Consider the following 22,611-nt stretch of genomic DNA (forward strand, 5'->3'; position numbering starts at 1 on the left):
GATCGTGTATTGATTCCCACTGTGGGACACCGAAGTGTTAAACAATGCTATCCCCTGGGCTTTGATGCAGCAACAGAGCCCATTCATCCTGCCTGTGAGCGGCGCCTGTGACTGCTGCTGAGTGGTGATTTGGTTTGGTGTGGGACAGCCTGGCTTATCTCCTCTGCCAGACAGCAGCGATTCAGCTGAGCCATCCCAACCGACCTGCTTTACCCTCGCTCGCTTGTATTCTTTTTTTTTTTGTTAATAAAGTGGTCAGATAAGGTGGGAGCTTTATCTCATTACAAGCCCTAGGACACTCACCACATTAAATGAACAAATATGCAAATGCTTCCTCTGTTCATGGAGCCGGGAGAATTAAAAAAGAACAAAAAAAAGGAGGAACCTACACAAATCGCACTATTATTTTTATTATTCTGCCCTCCCTTTTCTCTAACTGCGCTATTTTTTAAATATCCTCGGTGTTGAGAGCTTGCACAATAGGCTCAATAAGCTCACGGATAGAACAAAGGTAAAACCAGAGCAGATAGGACGGGGCTTTGATGGATAAAGCTAACCATCCTTCCCTTGTATCCCATAAATCAGACTCCACACCACAAGCAGGAAAAAGAGGACAGGGGGTGAGATCGACACGGAGGCAGACGTGGACAGATAGAGGTAAAAAGGACAGGAAAAGAGCGAACTCGGAGCTCGGAGAGTGGAGTGAGAGACGGTGAGCTCTGTAAGTGCACCACGCTCTGATAACAGTAAAAGAATAAGGCCAGGGACTTCTCCATTATCTTTGTGTGCAGCGTGTGTTCATTGGGTGCTCCGATAGGACACTGCACTGTACCCTGCAGGCCTGGCAGCACCATTGTGATGGTATTACTTCCATGGCCAAGGCTCAGGAGAAGGGGTTGATTTTTTTTTCCTTCTTTTTGTTGCTGCTGAGCCTTTTGTGTGTGATGCAGAATGAAGGCAGAGACAGGATAAAAGAAGGAGAGCTAAACTACAACAAATAGTCGCCTAGTTGTGTGTCTGCATGTGTATTTTGCATTTTAGATTCTAATAATTGTACTAAAGACTTTTAATGACCCATAAGTATGCAGTACGAGACTTTTTAATGAGATTACCAGGGCAGCAATAGAGGCTCTGGCGAAGCAATTATTTCCTTGCTTTAAGAACGATCGCTCCCTCCCCTATAAACTCCTCCTCTCTATCTTTCTCACTCTCTAGCCATCATTTTTATCTTTGCTGTCTACTCTTATTATAATCATTGTTGATCTGTGAGTGGCCTAAGAGTGGCTGAGGGCTGCTATTATGAGTGCGTTAGAGGCATACATGGATACTAATCAAACTACAGGCGAGCTGAGAGAATAATAGCTTTGTGTGCTGGGGGTGCAGGGAGGAACTGCGCAGTAATTGTGATTAGATGTAATTAGTCTGCAACGAGCTTAATAAGGTAGCTGGACTTGGCATTGTCACTGACGCATGATTGGTGGGGATGAGATAGGTCACTTTTCCCTGCAGCAGTTATAACTCATCACTTAGCATAACAGGACAGTCTTGTATCATTCTTATGCTTTTCTGCATTTTCTGCAGTACTGCATGACTTTCTACTACCAAATATGTGTTGTAATGTAATGTACATTGTTGAAAAATGCATAGCAGCAAACCTTTGTCTGTATAATATCACCACTGATGTATACTACAACAACAACAACAACAACAACAACAAGTTGTTTTCGCCAACTTCTTTGAATTTATCTGCATGACATGAGTACGAGTATGTATCATCAGGCTTTCGCTGGTCTGCGGGTGTTTGTCGTTTGAAGACTGAGACGGGATGCGGGAATTTAACCCTGCTGTATATTCGGCCCTATCCACAACATGTCAAAAGCCATTAGTTTCTCTTTTCCACCTGAGGCAAGCAGGGAGGGTTGAGTCCAAGTCATAAAAACCATCTTTCATTTGGATGAATGCACTGGTCATAGCTAAAAAGGTCACCAAACATTATGCAAAAGAGGAGCGACAGGTTCAATTTGTCTTCTGTTTGTCTGGTTGCCCACTCATTTTATGCGTGCTCAAAATCTAACAAATGTTTTGCATTTAGTGCTGCAGTTTTTTCTCTCATGGGAAAAAAAACAAATAAGAAAACAACAACAACAACAACAAAAAAAACCACTACACGTGCCCATACAGTAATTTTGCTGTTTGCATTCTCAACAGTCATTTACGCACTCCTTTATTCATCTATAGCTTTTGTCAAAGCCTTTAACAAGTTAAAAATGTCATCAAGTTCAACAACACAGGCAGAAGCATCAATATCTGTATATTCTACTCTATATTCTGCATACATTCTACACAAATATACCAGTGTTGTTGAGTTGTTGCTGAGTTAGATTACTACAGATTTCCTCTCACAAATGTGTTGACACAGAGATTGCTTTGTTTTTTTTCCCCAATCGATCAAAAGATTCCCTCACAACATTGAGTCCACAGTATATTACATCATCAGTAACCAGTAAACTATAAAAGAAAGTGCCAGCAAAACTATTCCACTCTTATAATGTTAAACTACTAAAATACATTACTCTTTTTCAGTTACTAAATGCCTATTACACAGGGCAGTAATTACCAAATTCATCCTCTACTGTCATGTAAACTGTGTTTATGAGAAGTGTTACACAATTTAAATTATTAGTAACACTATTGGCCAGGAAAATTAATCCGGCTTGCTTTTAGTCTGTGAGTAATTGTAGTGTATGCTGTGAAAATTATTAATATCAAAGTGTATTTTTATGTCTAAACAAGATGCCGTAATGAAGCTGATCATCTGGTATTTAATTGTGAGTAAGCAACAGATTTACTTTGACAGTGTTATTACAGGTCCGTCTCCCCGGTGACCTTAATTCAATCAATCTGCTATATTGGCAGACACATAAATACTGAAACCGCACACAATTACTTGCTACAAAAAACTGGTAATTTGTCTGTGGATTGTCTAATGATTTGGGTTACTGTGAGTATACACTGTGCATTGACAATTAGGTATATGGGGGATGTAATGCAGACATGTAGACAGGTTGGGTGGTTGTACTTGTAGGCAGACATATAGGAGTCTATCAGCCCTCGGGTTTATCAGATTGATGCACCACAAAGATCAAAGATTTCGTGAAAAGACAACTCAACAACACTGGTGTTTACTCTCAAAAGCTGCTGGAAACCGAAACATAAAAAGCAATTAAAGCACATGCCAAGTCAACATAAGAACATCCTAACAGATAAGGCTTTAATAGCTTGCTTGATAATATCTGGGTCATTTTATCGCCTCTAGGAGGCAGCAGATGTAATTAAAGGCAAAGTGGGTGACTCACCTGTGGGGTAGCGCTCAATGACTGGCAGGTCATCCACCTGCAGAGTGGCATTACCCCCACTCCTCGTAAACTTCACTATATGGTACTTTCCATCATTTACAAACTTTGACGTCTCCTCAATATTAATGTCATCTGTACCGACATTAAATACAACGGCAATGTTTCCTTTCTCCTGAAAAGAGAAGAACACAAAAAACACTTTCTTTTTTAGTAATCAGTAAACATTGTTGTGAACAGCATTGCTAAGGGACTGTAGCGAAATTAGAGCAGGTGGTTTCAGGAAGGTAGAGAGCTGTGATTTTTATAAGACAATCAGGCCAGTGGCCTATAATTCTTTAAGCACTTTCACTTTTTATAATGAATTAACACTAACTACTTTATTTTATTTTATTTTTTTAACTACTTTATAAATGAGTAGTGCTATGAGAATCAAGTAAAAAGAAAAAAATATTTTAAAAAAAGTATCAGCTGAAATTTTTCATTGTACATCAGTATGGACTAAGAAAACACAATGAAACTATGAATGAAGTCTTTTGCATGGCTTTTCTCATAAAGGGGTAATCAGGTGTACTTTTCAAAACGTGCTTATTGGAACTTTTGTTAGCTCTGCATATACAATGTTTAATATAATTTAGTGTCTATTTATTAAACTACAAGACCTGCTGGGTTGACCATAAGACAGATTACTGTATGGCTGTTTGGATTATTGCACTGGCAGCCGTATCAACACAACATATGTGTTTTTCTCGGATGTGGTATCACTCCTGGAAGTTGCAGTCTTCGAAAAAAAAAAGAAACAAAAAATAAAACACAAATATGTGCATTGTGTCTTTTGTTGTGTCAAAAAAATCACTTCAGGCAATTATAGGGTTATTTGTTAAGTTTTCCCTTGAGCTGCATATGCTGTGTGCTGGCTGATGCCCTCTGCACGATGCTGACATCTGTTTTTTTAAAGTACAATAAACATGCAGTATGCTATTTATTTCATTCACCCATTCATCCATCGCACAAACACATTCAGTCCTGAATGATATGACTGATTGTGAGCCCTTTGTTAGACTGAATCAGTGCTTGAACACTGGCATCTTTACAGTGACTTAAAAAAACTTAAGAGCAGAAAAATTAAGCAAAAGTCTCAAGGGAAGTTTTTTCCAGCTTAGCCGCAGACTCCTTCACATGATTGATTCACGTGATGCCTATCTATTCTAATAAGCTTTGTTACAGTTCATGATCGAAGTCCCTGAATCCTACTGCTTAATCCAGCTAAGATGAGAGCGTATGTTGGTGCAGCTTCTCTCTCTATGCTTAGGAGCTGCAGTGAAAGGAGCATCTGGTTGGAGGCTCAACCTACTGTAGCAGCACAGCACTCTGCATGTCATTATCCAGTCAGCATAGCCAATACTACACTGCATCCCTAACGTGCCCATATGCACAAACTGCTTTTTCAAGACCCCACCCACACCAGTGCGCACACACACACACACACACAGACACACACTCTTACAGAGCCCAGATGCCTTAAAGTGCAGAATGAGTAGAGCGTGTCTCAAGAGCCAGGAGCTAAAGTGCAATTAAAACCATTTGTAATGTGTCACACCACGTTACCAAAACTAGGACAATTGTATGCTTTGTAATGTAATTTCAACAGATTATATAATCTAATGCATTAAAGCTACAGTAGCAAAACAATTTACTGACTGCTTGCAGGCCTAAACACCAACCGAGAAAAAAAATGAAATCTAGATGGCAACAGCGACACCAGCTCGTCTCGGGGTTTTTTTTTAGATCTCAATGGGTGTGGGGATGATCTTTATACACTTGTTAGTACTCAAATCTTGTGGTAGTTGTAATCTGTCCTGCATTGCATCCTCTTGAAAGAATTCAGCAAGAGTCATAGAGACTGCAGGCCCTCAGCAGAGCTAAATGTAGCTAGAGAGACAGGACATACAAGACCTCTCGCTAATATGGATATTACTTTATTTTAAGCATATAGTGTGAAATCTAACATGAAACTAGAGTTTTTCATTTCAAAGGGGCAAGCACGCACTCAACAGACTAATTCTGGAGTTTTTTTAGTGTCATTGCTCTTAGAAAAAGAGAGACAGAAAAAATGTTTTAATGGACCGACCAACCCAATTAAAATCCTTCTTTTAATAGCCTCCTTCAATTGACTTCTAATGCTCCCCATGGTCTTGTTAATAAATTTACTGCATTTAGTCACAAACTGCCAACTCAAATTTCCCATAGCATAAAAAAAAAGCCTTGAAAGAGATGAAGGGATAGATGAAAGCGAGTGGAAGACAAAGGACAGAAACCACACCATGAGATTTTAGAAGTCAAATGTCAGATAAAAGATAAGAGCTTGAGTATTCAAGCTGAGTAAATGGAGAGCCTTTTTGACATGGTGTCTCCCATATTAAAGTAATTAACTTTGACTGTTATTGCCTCCGCCTTCTGAGGATTTGCTTTACCGCCGCTATTATTTTTTTTCCCCAAAATAATAATAATGCATTACATTTCAGCATTTCTTAAAATTCGATCAACTCAGACAAGCAGTTTCTCAGTTTAGTTCAGCAATGAGAGGAGCCTAATCCTGGTGCTCTAATAGGGTGCAGGCTTATGTCAGATAGTGATTGATAGCTGCTTACATAAACTCAACCCATTACACCCTGCAAAATTTTGGGGCTGCTCACTTGGTAAGTGCTGCTCCCCACAGGGCTGCTCCCCTTGGGAACATACTGTACGGTGCACACATCTCACATCCGAAGAACTCAGCCCTGCCTGACACTCGGCACGCCGCCTTGATTAATTGCTCATCAAGCTGCAATAGAGTTTAATTAACTGATGAAGTTGATCCACCATTCTCCTATAATCTGCTCTTTTTTATGCTTCTCATCCTTTCAGCTGGAGGGTGGTGGAATAGCTTCAGAAATACTCAGGGTGTCAGTTTCTTGTTAAAACTCCCCATCTGCCCTCATTTTACCACCACCGAGATTCTTGCAGCGCTAACCATAAAGCTGCAAAACACTCTGCAGACCGACTCGTCTTTATCGTTATTTTTTCTCAAATTTTCAGTAGCACGGAGAAGCATAATTCTTCTTCTTAAGTATGTCAACAAAACCACATTTGAACAGATATATGAGAAAGCCAATAAAACTACCTTAATGGCGGCTTAGAGAAAACTTACTTAGCGGTCTTGGTAACAGTGTTCTCATAAATAATACATTGATAAATAAATAAACCATATTTTCCCATTAATATTCCCAGTGAAAGAATATAGTGTGTTGCTCATAATCTGCCTGAGGATCAAGCAGATCAGGCAGAATGATCCGCTGACGTTTGAAATAGTTTACTGAAGTGAGTTTATTTCCCCGACCCACGTAAACAGAACGCGAGTGAGAAGTGATATTTGAGATGGTGTTGGGCCTCCTCTCCCATCTCGGCAAAAATGAACACCGCGGTGTAAGCCACCCTAATGTTTAGCTTGTTTATGAGTCATTCACGATGACAAGCATTGTGCACCCGTCACATTTCATATCTCACAAGTCTGACGCCACGGCACTGCAACACATCTCCCTTCAGTGCACATGTCTACGAGGGCTCCGCTGGCAGGTGGGAGAGCACCTCCGTCATTCCCTCGCTGTGTCAGATGTGTGTACACATGCTGAGGGGCTATTACGCTCTTAATGTAGAAGCTAAATGTCTTAATGCAGCTAAGGCAGGCAGCCTGTACTGTTCACCTTATCTTTTAATTACCTCTGAGTCTTGGCTTCTCCCTTTTTCTTTTTCTTTTTCTTCTCAAAGCTTGGTTAATGAAATTACACAAGTAATGGAATAATTAGGAGATAGAAAATGGATTTTTTTTTCCTTGAAGCATGTGGTCCATATACTTTAGATTATGCAATAATTCAATGATATACCTGCATTTATGGATCCAACATATACAGGCACACAAACAAGTGTATATTGAATGACATACATTATTTTTTTAGTGCTGTGACTTCACAAAAAAGAAAGTGCTGTAAATACACACATACGAAAAGGAGATTTTATCCTGGTAGAAGCACCGTATGATACATTAACTTCCTAATATCTCAAACAATTTAATGACGTTATGGACTGTAGCAAAGCAATTGTCTCCAGTCGGGCCTGCATATTCAATTTTATTTTATGCTTTGATCTTGTGAAAACCTCTTTGACTCTCTCTTACAGAAACACACACACACACACACACCTTATATTTTATCTTTATCTATCTTTAGAATATTTATTTCTATTTGCACAAATAGCCTGATGTGCAGCTGCTAATATAGTGATAAAAACATGATTGACACTAGAGCTGGGCGATATATCGAGTTTTTAAAAAATATCGATATATTTTTATACGAGATATAAGATGTGACCATATCCTTTATATCGATATAGTCTATGTTACGTTATAATTATACTTGCGGAGCCGCAAGTTTGCCTTTCTTTCGTCCACTTTCGTCTTTACGCAACGTTACTCGGCCTCCCCCTCCTCCCCCATCGCTTCACCTGCAGGAAGCGACAAGATGGACACGGCAAATCTCCGTTAACGAGTTACTGCGCATCGCCCCGTGCGTGGGGCTGGACGGCGTCAACGTGCTAACGAGCTAACCACGCTAACGCCATGCAGCCCAGAGGTGCTGCATGGACTAAAATCCTTTCATTTTCTCAAAAGTTGACAGCGCGCCTTATGTATGAATTCTGGTTGTGCTTGATGGCCGCGAACCGATTTTATGTGGAACACGGCGCTCAGCAATCTGTCAAAAAATGTTTTAGTACGACTTTGGTAAGCTACGGAGCTGCACCGCTTGATGGATTGTCGGAGCATTACGGCTGAGCCTCGCGGAGTGATACGTACTGTGCTTCAACGTAATATTACCTTACTGTGTATAAGGACCATAAATGGCACCTGTTAAGAGACGTGGTTGCGAAGCGGATTACAAACTCCAGGCTGTCAGTCACGCAGTACAAGTTGGGAACAGAGCAGCTGTGAAATCTGTCTTTGTTATAGTGCTCGTCTTTTACTTTACATTTTGACTGCACATTTGTGAGCTTTTTGTTATGCACAAAAACAACATTGTTTTCTTTTATTTATGGAGCGTTATTATTTAATAAATGCTCATAATTTATTTTTGAGTAAATTTTATGTACATCTGCTCTATGTTAATAAAAGTGCCTGTGTGACATCTGGGACACAGCTTTGACTAAGAACTCTCTTTTTGTTCTTACTTTATGGCTTTAAAAAAAGATATATCGAGATATATATCTTATATCGCCATCCAGCTAAAAAATATCGAGATATGAATTTTGGGTCATATCGCCCAGCCCTAATTGACACTACCAATCACACATTAATATCCCCAAATGGAAACAATTTAAACAATTATAAGTCTATTAATCAGATATTATTATCTAGTAATCATATTTTATACAATAATAAAATCAATAAATAAAAAAAAACTTGACATTTATTGACAATGTATGATGTGATGTGTGATTTTCTGTATTTTCATTATGTTTATCGGCTGTGTGTGTGAAAGCTAAGACACTGGGCCTCACCGTTTACATTTACACTACTTCACCTTAAACCAAATGCAGGAACCTGATTTTCTGTTCTCCTTACATCTAAATACCACTGCACCACACTTAACAATAAATCACCAGTGTAGATGAAATTAAGAGGCACAGTGCATTAAAAATATTTAACTGCCTTGATAAGGAACTACAGCTTTGCATAATTTAAACAAAAAGGATATAGTATACCACCGTGCCTGGCATAATAAGGAAAAAAGTGTGTTAACCACCTGCGTGGCCTCACAGGCATACCAATTTACAGTATATATTTATAACAGAGCTTTCTGTATAAAAAAAAGGTGTAGGTAAGAATATACATCCTTCTTATTATCTCCATTAACACTACACACTTCCTAAAGGCTCGAAGATAACATTTGGAAGCCTATATCTAAGCTTAATGTAAGCCAGTGGAGTAAATGCTCTTAGATAGCTTCTAAAACTTGAAACAAAGTCGTTCTGCAAGGTTCTCCTCCCCCTTCATTTAACCACTGCCTTAAAGAATCACCAGTGTGGCGAGTTATAACTGCATTGGCTGGAAATTGTGTTTTTTTCAAAATCAAGTCCGCCAGCTGAAGTGCCTAATTATCTGTGAAGTTGGCTTGAAATTGTTTCCATTGCTAGGAGTCTCTATCAAGCCGGTTTCTGTGGGATAGCTTCCCAGTTAATAAATCATCAAGCCAGCTCTAGCAGTGGCTGAAAGGCGCGTGCTGAGAGAGTAGCAGGAGACATACGGCTATTGTACAATTACAAGGGAATCTGAAAACATTCGGTTAAAGCTTCGACACAATACAGCCACAATTTGTTTGTCAAATGCACCAAAGAAACATGTAAAAATGATCATTTTTTATATTATTATAAACTGTGCAATCAGTTGGAAGAAGTTAGCCAGTGCACTTTTCAAAAGGCACTGCTTGTCTTTTACTTAAATGACATTTGCTGTCTGTCTGAGCTCTTTCTCTCACTCCATCTTTGGCCTCTCGTGACACATTCCATCAAGGGAGGTCAACAGATATCTGAAATTTCGTTCTCTCTCACTCAAAGAAATCAATTCAGGTTTCAGGTGATTCTCCTGTCTGTCCACTTATGACAGCTGGCACGCAGTCAGTGTGAATTGACCTTCATCTCTGTCCTCTCCGTCAGGACTTCCTGCGTGCCCCTGAGCACAGTCCGGCTCGCTTCGTCTGTACAATTCATACCGCATGGCTTTCTGGCTAATATTATTAAGTGCACATCTGGGAAGAATGGTAAGTTTTTTTGAAAGTATAAGTCAAGTAAAACTAGGGGCAGATAAGCATATGGCCCAAATGACCCTTAAGTCGCAAAATGTGGAGCCACAAAACTTTTTTTTGAACTCCACTCAAATAGTTTTTTCAGGAGAGCAAAAACAACAGAGTTTATTCTCTTTTTTCTGTGATGCTGTTGCAAAATCAAATTTGTGGATTGTATAAGTCTTACAATACTTTGGAGACGGTGTTATAATTTAGAAGGTTCTCACTGAAGAAGGTTTGCAGTTATAATGAGATGATTTCTCATTAATGTGCAAGCCTTTCTTTTTCTACTGAGATCTGTTCCACCATGTTTTCTCACCGTACGCACTCTTCCTGCAATTATGCGACAGGTTTGCTAATCTCGTAAAAGGTGTCACACATATCTCACCTCGGTAATCCAGAATGCAATTTTCAACACAGTTTGGTTAAAGTGTGTCACATTTCCATAATTGCCCCCATTAATTTATAGAACACTGCATGTGTCACTAGATTTCATGAATTTGTAAATGTGGCACAATGGAGATGAAGGTGGGGAAAAGGTGCAGCTGATGACTATTTTCTTGGGACAGCTGAAAATCATTCTCGCTATGAAGTGCCATAAAACTCTCAAAATGATTCTCAGTTTTCTCATAGCTCCACGTTTGGGTCTGTTCAAGATAGAAAACCCAAGTGGAACTAATACAACGAGAAAAGCTTGAGTCTGTCCTTATAACGGTCACACTGGTGGACTAAAATAACCCGACTCCCAGTGTGAAGTGGCAAGGTTGCAATCAGGGGCACATTTTCTTGCTGTTAGTGAGAGATGTAAAGATTCAGTGGGAAAATGTAATTTATGATTTGAAAAATTTAATGCAAAAAGGCTTAAAATTAAGCAAAACATCTCTTTGGTCTTTGTTTATTTTGTAGGCATAAAAGTCATAGTAATTGTTGTAGGTAAATGTTGCTAAACATGTCAAACCACATTAGCTCCTGATATATTTGTAACATATCCACCTTTATTATATATATATATATATATATATATATATATATATATATATATATATATATTTTTTTTTTTTTTTTTTTTTTTTTTTTTTTTACTTTAATTAAGATGCCATGTCACAGTTTGAATTAATCTCACTTCTATGAACTCTCCTACTGAGAAAAGAGTTTATTAAGAAAAAAAAGCAAACCAATCTTTCTCTTTTTGTTTTTGACTGTAGCGAACAGAAAAGGTGTGACAAATTTATAATTATAACTAATATAATGCTGAACACTGTGGATCAACTTCTACAGAACCAAACCTAATTCAGTGCTTGGTATGGTTTGATACACACAAATCTTTTCACCTGCATTTTCTTTCCTTACACCTTGCCTTCATGAAACAGGCAGCTGGAAGCCTTATGTAATGAAATGTAAATGCATTTCAATTAGCCTGAAATGCTAACACATTCTATTTCTAATCTATATTTTCTCTCTCCTTTTTTTTTTGATGCAATGAAAATGTTGCACAGGGGAAATTACAATGGATGAAGAATGCATGGGAATAGTGAGCAGGAGCTACTAACTATGGAACTGGGATAATGCTGTGACATGTTTGCAGAGAGAATTCATATGGGAAAACTGTAATGTTTCCATCGCAGCCGACGAAAGGGAAGCAGAAAATACATTGCTACCCAGCGCGCACAAGACACAGAGACAATGCAATTACAACCAAACGGTTAAGATCTCTTTGTTTGGTAATGCTTTGCATTCTTGTCCACAGTTATTCAGATAAAGACATGCTCAAAGCAGTGCTTGCAAAGGAAAGCTTGTCACAATATTTGGGCTTTTGTTATACGGGCCTGTTGCAAATCCAATTCCAATTATAAAAAAAAAAAAAAAGTCCAATTATTTATTTCTTAAGCTCTGTGAGAAAATGGCAATTAATGAATTCAGTTATCAGCTGCTAGCCTATTGGTTAGAGCTTACAAGCCCTTTGAGATTCTTGAATTAAGTTAATTATGTGGTAAAAATGTACTGTTGTGGTTGTAGGGTGAAGGGGAAGAACTAGGTTTTGGAGCCTATAACCTATGATATTTATTTTTTCTAAGTACCCTGAAACTAACATAAGATTTCTATTTTCATGAAGGAAAAACGTGTTGTTGTTTTTTTTTAATTGAGGATCTGTAAACAAAAAATAACATTAAGTGATGGAAACAACCTCAAAGCCTCCATACTGCACAAGTTCCACCGTAGTCACCTCTAAATGAGACTAGTATGTTGTCGGATTTAGAGCAGTGGATGAAGTCCAACAATTTTCAGCACCACCATTAACTGCTACTTTGAAGCTATCTTACATTTGGCACCAGGAAATAGACACACTTGCCTGCTACACCAACAGCGCAAATTAAACTTAGGACTTGCTACTTTTAGAACGCTATCAGAAACAGAAGCAGCACCAGCCTTTTACTGAGCTGTGAACACATCAATAAAAGGTGGAACTTTGACACTGAATATACTGTTTGTAATATTCATCTGGTGTTGTTGAAGTTATTTATGACTGCTTTCTGGTTGTAATTAGAGAATTATGTTTAAATGCTCCAGACGTATCAAGCTACTTGTTGGGTATTTCATTTTTTATTTTTTTTTTTGAGTCCATAACACAGAATAGAGCACTTTTGTTTTTCAAATAACAGTTCAAGCCTCTCTAGAGTTAAGTCTCTATATTATAGACATTATAATTAGGTAACATTAAGGAAATAGCTTATCACACATTATATTTGTCATTTTCCAATACGAAAAGTCACATTTGTTAAAAATTACACTGAAAAACAATATTTTTGCTATTTTACTCGTCATCTGTTTATATAGCATTCATTTAAAGTTTCCTACAGCAGACGTTACTGTTGAATAAATTAGGAAATTATTAACTCTGATTTATTATTTAGTGTGAATCACTCCTTAAATTTTTGTACATAAAAGCTATAAAGAGGGGTTTTTTTCGAACGTAGAAATTGTAGACTTAATCATTTTTTTCCCCCCGGTGTACAAATATTAATAAATTACTATTTTTAATCTATATACAATATCTAATATCAAACCTAAAAATCAATCCCACAGCTGTTGTTACTAATTGAAAGCTTTCTGAATTTTTATTTTTAAATTTTATTTGTTATAACACTACACACAGCTGTAGTGAGCAATTATAATATTGGGATAGTTTCTAGTAGGAATAATAAAAACACACTATCAAACAATAAAACTGAACAAAGAATGTATATTGCCAATAGATGTCATTTAACTTGTTTTTGTTAAAGTGTTTTAAGGTGCATTTTTCCTTTAAGAGCACCCCGGAGTACTTGTTTCTAATACTTCCATAGAACTGGGAAACTGCCAAGCTTTAAAATTGCCACCATCAATCAAGAGGTTTTAAAGGATGCAACAAGCAATTTCATGGATGACTTTTTTTTTTCCAACTTCTTCAACATTATTCCCCATCACCCGTGTGCTATTGTGGATCCTCCCCCCGCCTCAGACCCGCTCCTGCTTCTCTTTGATTCCAACACCACTGATAAAAAAGTCTCTCTGTGTTCTGTCGCTTATTCATGTCCGGTAATTTCTTAGCTCAGACTAATTTTCCTCTCCCTGAACTGAAGCAAGTTCATCATAAATGTCTCGAACAAGAAGTATTAAGTTAGAACATGCCTTATGCTTCACTTAAACCTCAAAGGAATGAACCTTGTCCTAGATACTTCAGACAAGGGAGGAGCATAAATGCGTTTGCAGTATTTTTAAAATGTAATTGCGAACACTGTTGCAGTGACTCCCTGGCCTCATTTTTTTGGACAAAGAGTGTGGATAGGGATTGGCTGTGGGTGGGGCTGTGTGCTACAATTAGGGAGGCCGAGGAGAAAACACAAAGATAGCGTTGGTGTGTTGGTGACACAGGATCGAGCCTCCCTGTTTGCCATTATATCTAATCAGTGCGCTCTAATCAATTTATTCTGTTCAGTTTAAGCAGAGAACACGACTTGCTAGCAGAAAAACACAAAGTATTCCTTCATAAGAAGGAAAACAAAAGTAAAAAAGAATAATTATCAAATAATAAGCAAAAACTCCTTTAATATTCATTCCAAACTACAGTACAGGGCAATTCTGTGCTACTATATATATTTAGAGAAACCGGATTAGGTACAAATAAACAAAAACAAACAAACACAATCAAATTAATGGGAGGGGAGGCAATGTGGCAATGTGTGATTTCTGCAGCAAATAGGATATTTACTGAATAGCTGTTTTTGTCTTGTTTTTCTCAGACAGTCCTCAAATGGCTGTCTGCTGCTGGCCACATGGTCTGAAAACACAAGGGAGTCTGATACTTACACAGAGCACACTAAAGACATAAGGGATCATTGTCTTTATCCCCAGGTCCAGCAGCTATTTCGGAGCAAAACTGACCCAGCATCTTTCTGCTGATGAATGTTGATATATACTGTGGAAGATTGTTAGGCAACAATAACCTGACCAGAAAAACTACAAAAGAGATGGGGTATGATATGTAATTCACAGCTGAGCGATCACTAAAGACAGCAATAGGTTCCCATAAAAACTATTTTACCATAAATTAATGAAGTAGTGTGTTTTTTTTAAAGCACAGATGTACAATAAATAATAACTTGAGAAGATCTAGGAAAATCCTGACATTTCTTTTATTTTTTACAGGTAAAATTTTGTTCTTTTTGAATATTTATAGGTGCTAAAACTAAGGACGTCATTTCCACTGTTGTTTTTTCACTAGCTGAATGAACAGCCATCAACACCTGCCAGTTTCTTCTGCACACATTGCAAGAATTTAAAATTCATCTTCCCCCTTTTCTCCAATGGCAGACTGGCATTATGGTGTCAAAGAAAATGCCGGTTAGGGCAACACAAAAAGGTGACACGTCTAGCCAGGAGCCATCATTATAAGCCATCTGAGTCAGTTTTCAACTAAAGTACTTTTTTACATTTAAAAAAAATGCAGCAGCAGTGTTTTCCTTTTTCTTTTCTCTCTCCAGTTTAACAAACTCCCATTGCAATCAGCAGTGATTTAAATTGATCCTAATCATCTCAATCAACAATGTAATGACACAACTGTATATCTAAAGATTCGAGGAGGTTAAAAAAAAACTCATCCAACCCACTCAATTTCAGGATTACATGCAATTATTCTCACTTGTCATTTACTCCGAGTGCAGTACGGAGCACCTGCTCAGGGATAAATGGTGTGGGTTGAGAATCTGCCAATGAGCACAATGACAGTGGTGCTGACAGCCGCTGTGGAAGGTGATGACAAGTAGAGACTAGTGACAGATACTTGGATGTTTGTCATCTCTGTGGAGCTGACCAGGCACTTTCATCTTAGCTCTCTGTGTTTTGATGCAGCCTTGTCTCTGTTTCCCTTCCCTTTCTATATAAAGATGCCACAGCGTGTAGTATATACTGGCTGGCTATGGAAAAAGTGCAAAAACAGACAAGGTTTCACAATGATCTACCACCCTTTTAAACAGCTACTTTGTGTTTAAGTCTCTGGCAAATTATCTGCAGCTATGATCAATTGACGCTGTATATGCAGCGGTAGCTTCTAGGATGAACTGAAGCAGCTTTGCCCCTTGGGATATGGCTGTTTATGCCAGGGGCTCATTCATCTTCACAGTCCTTGTTGGTCATTTGATATCCATCAATTGATTATTTTTGGAGGGGCTTGGCTTTGTAACTACGGAGCAGTGTGTAGCGATTAATTGGTTAACTAGATGAGGTATTGAGACGTTTTAATTGTTGCGCTGTGAGGAAGCCAATTACATTTGCTCAAATGAGTGTGGATTGATTAAGGCAGGCTCGTTCGTGGGCTCCATCAACATGAAACTGATGGAAGGAGAAAAGTGTGTGATTCTTTGGGTGCAGTTGTTGATTTCTGAGATGATTTAGCACCTTCTAATGAGACAAGGTCACCTTGCTCCTGGCCTTTTAGGTCATTCTTTAACTGCTTTCTGACATGCTCACCAACAATTGGAACTTTTAACTACTCAAGGAGTGTAAAACTCACCAAAGCCTGGGTAGTTTTGCTATTAGTATTTGTTTACCTGTTTGCAACCCTGCATTCCATATAGCTTTAGTGAAATTGGTGGCCTGTTTTCTGGGCAGAGGCTGAATGTTTTCTAGCCTACCGGTTACAGCACATAAAGGAGCTGCTCTTGCTGGTAGTGAAATTAGAACAGGGCAGTCAGGTGTTACTGCAGTGCACCTTAAACCTGTCAAAGAGAATGGCCAGTACTTTTGATTTGGCCTCTCCAGAAGTTGCAGCAAGCGGTAATTTGCTGATACCATTTTTTTTTATCCACTGTTAACCTAATTTCTGCACACAGAAATTGCCTGTCCAGAGGGAAGGAAAACAATTCAGCCTGCTGACAGAACATGATTTGACTCCTCTAACCTCAAGGTACCACACAGACATGTACTGTAGCCCTGCTCGTTTAAGCAAACTATTCTGGCCTGTTTTACATTTGAAATAACTCACCTGGAGCACCGAGGTGAACGGTAATACACTGTATATAAAGTAGCCCTGTTATTGGAAATGTAAACTTAAAACTTGTGATATGGTCGCAACTTAGAAACATTCACATAGATAGAAAAAAGTCCTAATCTTTCTTTTCAATGAGAGTCATCAGAGAAGCCTTGATCCATACAATTTTTATCTCTGTTTCATCATGAATATGTAAACTGCAGCTATTTCTCTGGTAAAACATGATCCGTAGGGGCCAAGGCAATGTGATGAAGACTTGTGTCAGGCCAAGTGAGCTGGAACTGATGGTGCACATAATTAATGGTCTGAAATAGACTGAGAATTAGTGCTGGGCTGGGATGTTAATTGACTATGATACTTGGGCTGGTGCCTCTCAGCCTGAGGCTCTTATTCTTTTCCCCGTGCTTTGCTGTATCACTTTGCTTCAATTTTCCTGATGTCCTATTTCCCACTTCTCCCTCTACTTTTCCTCGATTTTGGCCTCCTACTCAAGTCTTCTCTTCCTTTTTCAATCCCATTTTCCATGTTTCTTAGTCTCCCCTTGACGGTTTCCTCTACCTCAGAGGCATATGGAACTTCAAAAACAGACAAGGACAGACCTGTGACGTACACTCCTCGTGCTGAAGTAGCCACCTATGCAAGCTTTACAAGCCTTGGTTGTCCCTTGCAGGATGGGGGAAATCTATAATTAAGACAAAGTTGTAACACTAATAGGACTACCATGCTAACAAGGGTGGGTGCACATTTGCACACGGTGAGACAACACTGCAAGTTTACAAAAAATAGTTGCCATGACAATGTACTGATATCACCTGCTTAGAGTCCTCTTCCATAATTCATTTGCTCAAATAGATGACCTGTGCAGGTCTGGAGCAAGAGCGTCAGGATGACAGTGTGCTTTAATAAATATGCAAAGTGAAAACAAGGTCATAAATAAGCTGGGTTTAGCATTTCCTTCTACCACAGATTTCCCTACATACATGAAGATTTTTTTCCCCACTCATGTTTGTTGCACTACCTCGTCAAATCGTTCTTTGTGTTCGTGCCAGGGTAAAATTGTGCATACCGGAAAACACTGCACTTGTAGAAAAAAGAGACACTTCCATAAAAAATAGAGCAAACTGAAATTGCAAAGGCATAGATTTGCAGATATTTAGTCCCATGCATTGGCTCAAGGTCCAAAACAGTGAACACTTATCACAGCTTTACTGAAGTATGCTGTCTAAATGAATAAATAAGTCTGCTGACATCACAGGGGATGGTATTAAACTGTTGCTAAGACTGGTGCTTGAGACTAGCAATAGTATGAATAAGGAGAAAAGCTACACTTTTCAAAGCCTTCTTAAAAATACATTTTAAAAAAATGTGTCCACATTAGCTCCATAACTTGTGTTTTTGTAGTTTTCCAATATTTTTTATTTGATGCATAATGGATGTTTTTTTTCTCTCCTTTTGTATAATATACACATTCAATCCAGTGATAGCAGAGCAATTCCACCTGGCATCACGACCACATCCAAAGATAAAATACATCCCTGCTGAGGCAGTTCAGTTTTGATAATAGAAAATCAGACACTGCCAAAGCTTCTCGACCATCATTAATCTCCTGCCCCAGTGCCGACTCACAGGGAGTGACTGGTGATGGAGAGCGGGAGAAGTAGACGATAGAGCGGGAAGGAGAGACCGGAGTGAATGAGAGGAGTGAATTAGACAGTAAAAGAGGAAGGCACATCAAAGCGAGGCTGGGAGGATGAAAAACTCGATTACAGAGAAGACAGAAGGTGAAAAGTATAGAGTGGACTTAGGCGCTAAAGAGAAAAGGAACTCAAGGCATTAAGTAGCTGGTCTATAGGGAACCAGCTGGACTGACGGTATAAAGTCGCCCTAATCACTCCATCAGCGATTACATCGTGTCCGCACACAGATAGTAACCACAGCCATTCCAGTATCTCCCCATCACACCTCATTACTCTACCTCTCAACTACACACGTTGCCTCGGTGATGGTCCCTAGGACATCACACTGCCATGGAGGTCTCACCTGTCAATGCACATGAGCATTACCTCCCATATGACTAAGTAGGCTTATTGGGTAGGCAGCTGTGGCTGAAGTATCCACTGGCCAGAGTGAGTAAAGATTGTCATTGATTTGTTGCGCTGAAGGACAGGCCGAGGTTGAAGGCCTGAGGTTGTGGGGCTGAGGCTGTGCCGGCTGTCAGGGTTTAAAGTCTGCTGGAGTTCTGAGACAGCTCAGCGTACAGAGGCATTTATCATCAGCAAGGTAACTGGCTTCTCTGAAAGCAAGTCAGGCGAAAAATGAACAGCTGCCACGGCTGCACTCACAAAGACCCCACCATTCTTTCTGCCTTTCACCAGACTTGGTTTCCAGCAACAGGAAACAAGTCAGACATATTGTCATTCAAATACATAACTGCTCACAAAGAGCCAGATTCGTCTGGCTGGAAATTAGATATCAGAACTGGAGGCTTCCGAACGTCACACTGTACACAAGACGGAAACAAAATAAAAACAGTTGAAATTAAAGAACAGACGTGGCATACATGTTTTATTACAAGAATTATAACTACCAACTGTGTCCTGCTGACAGAGAATATTTTTAATTAAGCCAAAAATTAAAAAAAAAAAAAGGATAATAATTCAACAGCTATACACTTTGTGCTAACAGTTTAACTCATATGAACAAGCCATTACATGGCATCACTACATGAGGACTGGCTTTTTAGAAAGAAACCGCACTCTTTTCTCTTCCCAGCTAAAGCTCTTTTATGCGTTATGCATTCAACTTGGAAATCCGGGAGATTAAAGTTTTGTACTGAAAAGGTGCAGTAGGTGTAACAGTAATCAAGTGTTTTACAACAACATACTACAAAACAGAGACTTGATAATCCCATTATCTTTTTAAGTAGATATAGTGTGTCTGTGGTGTTGTGACTACGTATAATAGGATGCTAACATTTTCCACATGGTGCATATAAATTAGAACATTTTCGCTTTCTCATAGTCATGTTGTTTTGTATCTCAGTACTTTCTCTCAAACAACAGCTGCATGCTACAGCGTGGCTGGGTCTTTAATATGAAAGGATTGGCAATGTCTGACCTAATCAATCAGGTGCTGGTAAGTAGAAGCCTGTTCTATTACCACAGGGGGAGAAGGGGCATATGTATCAGTAATGCATTCGCTGACCTCCCACGTAAGATATAATTCCCGTGTGGTTATTTAACACCATTAATGATAAATGTGTATTTTACATGGCAGCATACGCCACCGCCCTCCCGTTAATTTCATCCTCCTAATTCTCTGTTATTTCGCTGTGCCTTTACCCTTTTCTTCCTCTCTATGTCCACCTCACAGTTGCCATATCTCATATTAAAGCTCAAACAGAATGTGGGCCCATTTCCCTGTGCAGTGCAGAGTGTTGGGGAGGGCTGCAGATTAAAAAGCCTTCCCCTGGGTGCGCTCACCAGGCTGTTCAGCACTGCTCGCCAGGGAGATTCACTACATACATTCTCTTTTATGGCCCTTTCCTTATTCATCATAACACAGCTTCAATTTTATTAACTTCTCCAGCCAAGCATACATCTTTCCCTGTGCCATCAGTCTTCTTCTCTCTATTTCTATCCAAACAGCACACCCCATGATGCTCATAAGCACAAGCACACAAGTGTGTACTGCTATTTGCTTCCACGTATACAGATTTAACACTAGGGAACGTTGAGTAAACGGACCCATTTCTTTCAGTCCAAGCACGTCTTTATCTTACTGTTGGGTGTTTCCCAGCGTTACCTTTCCTTGACATTGTGTCAGGCCCAGCTGATGGCCAGCACAAAAGACACTGGATGTGAAAAAAGTACCACAGAGCAAAGTTTCCAAACTCTATTTTATGTCGGGCATACATTAGAACGTAGACTTGATTTCTACACTTGATTTCTAATCAGTGGCTAAAACACTAATCAGCAGGACCCAAGTAATGTAAATATTCTAGCCTGAAACATACAGGAGAGTGTGAGTGCACTTTCATGGTATTGCACAGCAAAATACAGCCGACTCTGCACAGTTAGAAGATAGAGACTCAAATCTATTTTTGGAGGGTTTTTTCTTTCTCGTTTCCTTAGGCTGTGTAATCACAATCCCAGACACTGCAGAAAAGGCTAATTTTACTGGTCACAGTCTTGCCCACCATATGAAAAAGGAATATGCTCTTGAACCCAACACTACAATGGCTTTAGTAGGTGGAAAAAGCAGATACATTCGATCCAATCACAGTCTCACTGGTAAGGTGATGGCACAAGGGCCATCTCAGCGTGAAAAGCTTTGATGGGGGAGCTTCACCCATATTGTATCATGAAAGACAGAATGTGAGTCGGACAAAGGGAGGGGAAGAGGGAAAAAAAGAGAAGTGGTGTTCCTCTGAAGATTTTAGTGTCAAGAAAACAGACACTGTTGAAGTCTTAGGTATGATATTTACTGACCGCTTAAAGTGATGAAAATATGCCAAGTAAAGCATGGGCTCTAATTGTGTTTACTAATTTTAGCAATGGCACTAAATTGTTCACATTTGGCATCACATTTTCTGATGCCACATGTGATACGAGTGGGTTTTAAATGTTGTTTGTGTAGCGGTTAAGCATAAAGGTAATTGTCAAATAAGCTATATAGATGTTAAGATCAATTAGTACATGATTATCAAATAAATGGAAAACAATGGAACTGTCTTGAGCTGGATGTTGAGTGTCGGTACCATTGAAACTTCTCCAGAAATTACACTGAGATCCAGACTCTGTAAGTCCACTCCAGTCTAATGTAAATGTATTCACCCAGGATTCTTCAGCATTTTCCCCCATGTATCTTTCCTTTTGTCCTGACTAATTTCCCAGCCTCCTTCAAAGAAAAACATCCCCACAAAATGAAGACTGCACCACCGAGTTTGACTGTAGGGATGGTATTAATGAAGTGATCCTCACTGCTGGCTTCCGCACGTCTTTGGGAATTTGTAGCCAGATCGATGAATCTTTGAGTCATCAGGCCAGAGGCTTTTTTCTTTTTTTGGTCAGATACGTGTTTAGGTGTCTTTTGGTTCCCAGAGTGCTATCATCTGCCTTTTATCGAGGAACGGCTTCTATCTGGTCAATATACCAAAAAAGCTACATTTGTGGAGCGCTAAGCTAGTAGTTTCCCTTCTGTGGGATTCTCTTACTGCCACAAAGGAAATTTCCTGTTGATTCAATGTGAACACTGGACAGTGGACCCACATGTAGGTAAGCTATAATTACCCTTATTTGGGAATATTGAAAGCTAATATTCTACCATTTCTTATATATCTTTCCAGATCAGGGCTTTGACACAATATCGTCCTGCAAGTCTGTGGACAAACTCTGATCTTCATGGCTTGATTTTCAGTCTGACATCTACTATTAGCTCAAGGCACCTTATGTTTACAGATGTGTGTCTTTCCTAATTATGTGCAATCAGTTCAATTAGGCAAAGATGCACTCCAATCATTTCGTTAATTGCCAGTGTTATATTGGTCTGTATATTTTCTGTTGCATAAGATAAATATTTCAGGCTATTATTTTCAATAACCAACAAACAGTAATTTTTTAGCATTTTCATTGGGGTATATTAATATGTAGCATTAATAGAAAAACAATCCATTGAGCCCGAAACATAGCAAAATACAGAAAACATAAAAGGTTTGACAATATTATGTACATTTTGGTTAATGAATGGAATTTAGCTAAATCACAAAACTACTCAACTACTACTCAACATATTTCGATATAAAAATATCAATGGCAACAATGGAATAAATACTTGTTAAATTCAGAGATGATATTCTGGT

General features: G+C 39.0%; 1 protein-coding gene across 30 annotated transcripts in view; it reads right to left on the reverse strand.

Moving 5' to 3' along the window:
• LOC113034636 (neurexin-1a) overlaps window positions 1–22,611 on the reverse strand; it is a 258,027-nt gene that overhangs the window by 39,518 nt on the left and 195,898 nt on the right. For all 30 annotated transcript variants that reach the window (XM_026189409.1, XM_026189380.1, XM_026189404.1 and 27 more), the window contains one exon: window positions 3,357–3,528. In XM_026189409.1, the coding sequence (XP_026045194.1) occupies window positions 3,357–3,528 (172 nt within the window). The remainder of the gene's footprint in view (window positions 1–3,356; window positions 3,529–22,611) is intronic.

This window comes from Astatotilapia calliptera, chromosome 13, assembly GCF_900246225.1.
Source record: "Astatotilapia calliptera chromosome 13, fAstCal1.2, whole genome shotgun sequence".
NCBI lineage: Eukaryota > Metazoa > Chordata > Actinopteri > Cichliformes > Cichlidae > Astatotilapia > Astatotilapia calliptera.